Source organism: Marmota marmota, unplaced genomic scaffold, assembly GCF_001458135.2.
Source record: "Marmota marmota marmota unplaced genomic scaffold, marMar, whole genome shotgun sequence".
NCBI classification, from domain to species: Eukaryota; Metazoa; Chordata; class Mammalia; order Rodentia; family Sciuridae; genus Marmota; species Marmota marmota.
The window spans coordinates 26,897,077-26,904,876 of NW_026000026.1; the positions used below are offsets into that span (position 1 = coordinate 26,897,077).

Here is a 7,800-nt window from a genome sequence, read left to right on the forward strand (position 1 = left end):
CCTGCGATCCTGGAGGGGAGGAATGGGGAGTACAGACGGTCAATAAGAACAGGACACAGCCTGCTGGGTAGCGATCAATGCTTTGCTCTGGACAGAAATAAAGCAGGCAGGAGAAAAGGGAGTGAGGGAGGGGTATGGGGTGTGGTTTTAAATACAGGGGCCAGTAAAGGTGTCCATGAGAGGGTGGTGTTTACAGAAACCCCTAAGGAGGTGAGGGAGTGGGGCTTGCAGTATTGAGGGGAGGAGCCTTCCAAGCCGAGAAGCAGCTAGTGCAAAGGCCCTGGGATGGGAGTGCCAGGCAAGGTTGAGGAACCGCAAGGTGATGGTGGCTAGAGGGAAATGAGGTTGGAGAGGCATAGGGGTCACACAGTGTAGGGCCTTGAGGCCACTGTAGGGAACCGACGCAGGTCTGGGGGACCTACAGCTTATGGACTTTATGGGGCCATCCTTAAGGAAAAAAATTAATCAGGATTGCAAATACAAAAGGCAATTGGGGCCTTGGGAAGGTCTATGCAGGAGAGGGACACAGGCTTTGCCTCTGGCTGTGGGGGGAACTGGGGCCTTTGTGTGGAATGATGGGGACATGGAGGGGAGCTCTGAGGGAAGGAGTGACCAGACCTTTTAACAGGCTTCCTCTGGCTGCCAACTGGATGATGAGCTGGGGGGATGGAACGGTCAGGAAAGAAAGCCAGACACCAGTGACCAACATGATGGATGAACACGGATCACATTCTGAAAGTGGATCTGACAATATCTGCTGGTGGGAGATGCACGAGGAAGAAGGGTTGACCTCCCCCACCACCCCCATGATTCAGGCCTAAAAGAGTTAGCGCCAGTCCAGGTGGGAAGGAGAGTGTCCTTGTCAGTGGCCATCCTGATCTGCACCACCCCCACCAGGCAGAGTTTTCATGAAACCAACTCTGCAAAGAAACCCAAACTCAGAAAGGTAGAGTAACTTACCTAAAGTCACACAGCTGGTAAATGGCACAGCCTGCATGCAACCCAGGTCTTACCAACTCCAAAACTGCTATCTGTTCGGATACCCCAGGACAAGCAAGGCTGGGGGGACCCTAGTAAAGCTTTCAGATGCGAAAAGTCCCTGGAGGTGAGGAGGGCCTCTTCCAACAACCACAGGGGCCCCTGGGATATTACCACACCTGGCCCCTAGGAACTTACAAAGAAAATTCTCAGCACTCCACCCCCACCCCCTCGACTCCTTCCTAAACCTGTTTCTGACCCACTGGTGAGGAGATCTCAGCTGCAATCTTGAGGAAATGTTTCTGGCATCTCTCGAATTTTCTTAATTTGCTGACAAGGTAATGATTGCTTTGCTCCATTACAAACGTTTTCTAAAGGAGTTTCCACATTAGAATGCAAAGCAGGCTTCTCTGGCTTGGAGAAAACCTGAGATTTAATCTTCTACTACATTTATCCCCTAAATACAATTCATTGCATTTAAACTGATAGGAACTGATGGTCCCAGATGCGTCTTCTCAACAGGTTTAGTAACCAAATGAGTCCCCCACTGTCTTCGTAATCCACAGGACTTGGGTTGATATTTTTATTATTATCATTATGGATTTGAAAAGCCTCAGCCCATCATTTGGGGCGTCCAATCCTACTGTCGTTCACCTTGCCTGGCTCACCACCTTCTGTGGCTTCTCCTTGCTTGGAACTTGGGAGAGATGACACATCCGTGGGAGCCCAGGGGATGGTGACCCTTTCACCATCTTGGCCTTTGTTCTTTGTGACACCCCAACAGAACCTGGGAAGCCAAGCTAAAGGATCTTTGTCCTCTCCAGCCCTCCCCAGCCCCCTTCTCCTGACAGAAACTGCCAACAGGGGCAGATATTTGATCCGTCTCAGAAGCTGTGATCTCATGCTGCCCAGATGTTCCACTCACTGGACTAAAGGCTCCTGTTACGGTAATCAGGGGCCCTCGATCCCCTAGAGACCCCACGCCTACCCCATCCTCCCACCCCCCAGACAATGAGAATTCCCAGCCCACATGGCCAACTGACACGGAGTAAGTGGACCCACTCAGCCGCAGTGGGCTCACGGAAATGACCCCTTGGAGTCTTCATACCAGTGGCCTAAGAAGGCGGGTACTCTCAAAGCCCCCTAGAGCCATTTGGGCTGAACGATGCCTTCCCCCAAATTCTCAAATGCCTGTATCTCCTTGTTCCTGTCTCATCAAGAGTTTAGAAAGTATGGAAGGAGCTCGGAAACATTCTGCAAGCCAAAGAGAACAAATGTTCACCAATGGGACTGAGCATGCCTGCTCTCCCCCGAGATCAACTGTGGCTACACTTGACTAGTGAGAGGGTAAGTGGGAGGTGACAAACTCAGTGTTTAAAACAAACAAAAAAATTTTTTTTCTGCAATTGGCATGAGGTCAGACCCAAGAGACAATGCTATTAAGGAGGGTTGGTGAATAAGGGCACATCAGATACCACAAAGTCATCACACTTTCTTTTCTGAAAGATTCTCTGTATCCCCAAGAAGGGGTAGAAACAGCACTTCTAACTTTGCAAAATGTGCTACCACAGAAAATTAATCACTACAGGAAATTAGACCCCCAGACCAAAAGCAGGTTTGTGGCACACGGTGGGTTTGACCCACACTGACTAAGGCGCTCTTCAGCAGGACAGTGAGAGCTGCTGGCTTCCTGACAGTGGCGGTCACAGAGGAGAGGCCAGAAAATGGCATGGAGAAGGATCAGTGCCTGGCAGACACCCTCCTCCTGCAAAGGGTGGCCAGAGGCAAAGACCAGGTTCCCATTTCCAGGGCAGAAATGGCCGGAGAGATCATCCAGTCCAACCCCTCACTTTACAGACAGAGCCACTGAAGCCTGGAGAGGACAAGGTCACCGTTCAGTCAGTTGGGATACAACAGGGGGGTCACCGAGTGCTGGCTTCTCCCCTCACCATGAAACCACCTCCCACCTTAGAGGGTCGGAGCTCAAAGGTGCCCCCTCCAAGATCACCCAACATCTTCAGCTAGCCCATGAGGACAGTGGAGGTCCCAGAATTCCCCACAGCATAAGAACAGGACGAGCCACCTTTCACATGGCTCCCCACCCTTGGACATGCCGAGAAACCTCATCTTCCAAGAGCAGGGCTTTCCAAACTTTGTATTCTTAGCAACAGAACCTTAAGCAAGACCTTGAACTGCAGAACCTGCCTGAGCGGGCTGCCCTGGGCTTCCCCTCCGCGCCCAAGACCCCCAGCCCCCTTCCACTGGGCCCTTTCTGGGGAGCTCAGTTTGAAGCCCCAGGCCTCTGGGGGCCTCGGAGCCCGGAGCTAAGGCAGCCGGAAAGGAGGGGCTCTTCCTTAAGACCCCTGGAGGGCGTGGCTGGGCTCTGACACCTGGACCACCTCGTTCTCCACCAGGGCCTGGCCCCCGTCGCCATTGAGCTGTCTCATGCGCAGGTTGATGGAGCCGTAAGTCTTCCGGGAGCCCCTGCCGGGGACCAGGGCCCGCCGGCGGTACAGCTCTCCCTTGCACAGGGAGACCATGAGCAGCGCGGAGAGCAGCATGCCGCCCACCGTGAGCAGCCCCAGGCCCGCGATGATGCACTTGTCCAGGTGGGAGCCCAGGCGGGCATAGTACATCTCCAGCCGCTCCATCTCCCTCGCCGTCACCGTGTCCGGGTTGACGCGGGCCTCGCGGGGGATGGCGTAGGCTGTCACCACTAGGAGGATCCCAGTCACCAGGAAAACCAGGGCCGAAACGAAGCCATAATCCACAGGGCGGCTCACCGGCTCCAGGCCCGGCCCCTCCTCTGAACGCAGGGACAGGTCGTCCCGCTGGGACCGGGGCAGTGAGGGGACGCCCCCCAGAGGACTGGGGGAGCTGTCCGGTCTGGCATCCCTGGGGTTTTGGAAACGGGTCTCATGCTCCTCCAAGGAGAAGCCGGCATTCTCCACGCCTGCCCTGGATGGGGCCGAGGGGCCCAGAGGAGCTGGTCTCCTTGGGACCTGGGGACCATTGCTCAGTGTCTTCAGTTCCAGACCAGGGGGAGATGCCATTGGGAAGGAGGGCCCCAGCTCATCCCTTGGCCCCTTGGCAGCTAGAAGAGAAAACAGAAAGTCAGCTGAATTTAACCAATCTCTACCAAGTCCCTGCCTGTGCCACAGTTGACCTCTGGGCACAGCCCCCCTCCCCCACTGGGGGAGCTCACCACACCAAAGAGGGAATGGGACAATGACAGAGCAGTGCGATCCACGCTAGGGTTCCGCTCCATCACTGGCTGGTGGGAAATTCACTTAGGCTCTCTGGGCCTCAGTTTCCCCACCTATGAAATGACAATACTACCACTTCCTCCTACTTCACAGGGCTTAAACAGGGATTGAGACAACCCATATAAAGTACTCAGCAGAGTAAGTGCGCGCCCAGTAAGCATTAGTGATGAGCCATTACCATGATGGAGAAATTCAGACTGAGTGGCTATCAGGTTCAAATCCCAGCTTCACCACTTGAGCTTAGACATGTGATGCAAGCTCCTCTGCAGACTCACTGTTCTCACCTGTAAAATGGGAATAAACAAATGCTCCCCCCAATGGTTGTTGTGAAGCTTTCATCAAATAATGCACACAAGGGCTGGGGCTGGGGCTCAGCGGCAGAGCGCTTGCCTCGTACATGTGAGGCACTGGGTTCAATCCTCAGCACCATATGAAAATAAATAAATAAAATAAAGACCATGTATAACTTAAAAAAATGTTTAAAAAATAATGCACACAAGGCCTTGGCCACTTGAAGAAGTGGGCGCTGTTGTGCGTTAGGAAGAGGATGGGAGTGGGGGCGGGGGTCATGGTGGAGACCAAGAAGAGAAAGGAGGGGATGCTTCCAGGAGTTGGTGGCATTTGAAAGCCAGATTCAGAGGAAGAAAGGGAAATTCTACATCAATGAGGGGGGTGAGGGCATTCTGGAAGAGAGAGGGGTGCCTTGGAGGTCAGCGGGAGCTAGTTCATGGAAGACTCTGAAAACCAGGCCAAGGAGCCAGGGAGAAATAGGCAGGCAGGTACTGGAGCAGGTCGTGCTGGGGTGTGCAGGGGTCCAAGACAGATGGTCCAGAAGGTAACAGCATCCAGCAAGAAAGCCAACAGGTGGGGACTGGCTGGGGGTGGGGGGGCAAAGTGGGACGGACTTGAAAGCCACTACTGAGGTCAAAGTCAAATGCCTCAGGGGAGGCCTGGACAGGAGGATTGGGAGAGGGAGGTGAGAAGGGGGTACTCTCTGGGCTGCAAAGAGGAGACACCCCACCAAGGACCTGAACACCACCATACATAAAGACACACAGAACATGTGCATTACCATCCCGGGATACCCAGGGCCGTATTTGGCTCGCAAAAGTTCTGCTTTGTTTTGTTTCTGGTCTTTTCATTTGTTTTTGGTGCATTTGTTGCCAACACCCAAAAAAGCAAAAGGTTGACATTTTAAACTTTGGATTACTGGCTTCTCTTGCAAAATTGAAGAATCTGGGCATCCCAGGTCTCCATCCCCTCCCAACTCTCTGCTTGTCTTGGTAATGGGGTCCTCTCTTAGGCACAGCAAGTCTCTCTCCCACAGCTTCTGCCTCAGTCCCCTTCTTTGGCTGTCATGTGTCCTTCCTGATCCCACAGGAGAATCATGCTCTTCTGTTTACAAGCTGATAACCTGAGGGTACATGCACCCAGGGGGCCAGGCACACAAATCCCCACATGGCACAGAGACCCACAGGTGCAAAGTAGCTCCAATTTATCTATACACACACTCATAAACACACTTCTCTGCATTTGTAGGCTGTGTTTATTCTCTGATGCCCTGCGGTTCTGCATGTGTGGAGAGTGTTTTTGAATATGAGCAAATGAATGAAATAAGAATGAATGAAATGAACAGATGGATGAATATAACTCCAAGGGTCCAGCACAAAAGGGACATTTTTCAATCTCTCTGACCTTCCTTCCAATATGGACTTACAACAGACATCTCCCTTTAGCACATACAGGGCCTTTCATCTGAGTACAAATCCTCTTTCTACTCACAACCCATTTCTATACTACATTCCTCTTTCTAGAGTTCCAATTTTATAAATGCTTACTGAGCCTCCACTACCTGTTGGGCCCTGTACCGGGTACTTCACTTACAAGTATCACCCATGATCGTCTTCAGCCCAGGATCAGGAATCACTATCTCCAACTTATAAAACAAGGCCTAGATCCCATCACATGTACTTGAGGGATCAGGAATTGAATGCAGATTTCCTAAGAATTATCCTCCCCCATAATCCTTCAAAGCCACTCACTCCTAGGCAGGTGGTGACACCCCACACTCCTATCCTGGCTCTTCCAGCAGGAACACACAGACCCTCCACTTGGTCCAACCGTCTAACAGCCACCATGAGCATCCAGAGGGCAGTGATACCTCTGAATTTCACCTGGGTCCCCAGATGCCCACCCAGTCACTTCCCAAGGAATAGACAGAGAGGACAGAAGCACTGGTTGGCTTGTTACTCAACACCAAAAGCCACAAATGGCCCCCAGCAGGTGCTACTTGGTCTACAGATGTGGTACCCACTCACCAGGCCATCAGCACCTTCAACAGAACCGTGCTCCTGGAGTGGCCCAGGAATCCCTTTCCCAAATGGACACACTGATGACTCCATGTCCCAGAGGAAATCTGAGGCACCCAAATTCTTGGTAAGGGACTCTCCTTCACCCACCAGGAAACCCAAAACTTATTCCTTAGGATGCCCAGTGTGGGGGCAGAGAAAAAAGACCCACCCCCAGCATCAGAATGTCACTGTTTCTCAATCAGGGGTTCAGAAGCCCACAAGGCCATGTGCAATGACCCAAACATAAGCACAGACACAAATATTGTACCCACTGATTGTACCCCAGAATCACACCAGTTACTCCAATTTCATCTGAAGTTGGACAGGCCCTGAAAGACACACCCCAGTTCCATATTCAATCCCCTGGGGGTGGTTCCCACAGCAGTCCCCACAGACCCAGTAAGAGCAGGGTGACCCACAGATCCATAGGTCACTCTGGTACCCCGGAGGGGGAAGAACTGGTTATAGAAAGGGAGAAAAGACAGAAAAGAAATGGAGAGTTTCCCCGTAGGGCTGCTGAGATTCAAGCCTGATCTGCCAAGACCTGCCTGGGCCCAGCACCCCACCCGAGGCGCACACTGACACCCAGGGAGACGGACGCACAGCGAGGATGGGTGAAGCTCCACAACACCCAATTGATAGTCACACGCATGAGTTGTACACAAAGCCTCGGGGCGCGCAGACACGCACACGCCGTCCACGCTGTTATACCCAAAGTTCCGCGCAGGAAGCCCGGCAGCTGGGCGACCACCGCGCCCGCGCGCCCGCCACCCGCAGCTCACACCCCCTGCTCCTGCCCTTGACCGCGAACGCCGTGGGCGGCCCAGACCAGACCTTGCCGGGCAGCGCCCGCAGCAGGGCGGCCGGGGAGGCCGGGCTGCACCGGCGCTGGCGTGCCCGGGTCCCCTCGCCGCTTGTCCTTCGGCGGGCCGCGAGGTCAGGCTCACTGTCCTTCGCCAACACGCGCCGGCCCCGGCCTCAGCCTCCGGCCGCCCCCGCAGCCCCCCTCGCTCGTGTGTACCTGTGCCCGGCCTCCCCTGCCTCCCGCGCGGAAGCAAGGGCGCCGGGAGGCCAGCGGGCGAGGTGCGTCCTCCCGGGCGCTCGCCCGCCCTCCCCGCGCACCGGAGCCGGCCCGGCCAGCCCGCCGGCCGGGGCTCGGCGTGCGCGCAGCCCGGCGCGCGCGGCGGCCGCCGCCGCCCGCGCGC

General features: G+C 54.4%; 1 protein-coding gene across 3 annotated transcripts in view; it reads right to left on the reverse strand.

The window, feature by feature from the left end:
- Window positions 1-708: 708 nt before the first annotated feature.
- Window positions 709-7,800, reverse strand: part of Tmem74b (transmembrane protein 74B) — an 8,454-nt gene continuing 1,362 nt past the window's right edge. The window contains exons 1-2 of one of the 3 annotated variants that reach the window (XM_048811151.1): window positions 7,617-7,764; window positions 709-4,072 (exon numbers count right to left, since the gene is read on the reverse strand). In XM_048811151.1, coding sequence (XP_048667108.1) covers window positions 3,333-4,031 — 699 coding nt within the window. In that variant the 5' untranslated portion in view covers window positions 4,032-4,072; window positions 7,617-7,764 and the 3' untranslated portion in view covers window positions 709-3,332. Of the gene's footprint in view, window positions 4,073-4,422; window positions 7,585-7,616; window positions 7,765-7,800 lie in introns of those variants that run through there. The other 2 variants (XM_015482069.2, XM_048811150.1) reach the window with 2 other exon arrangements.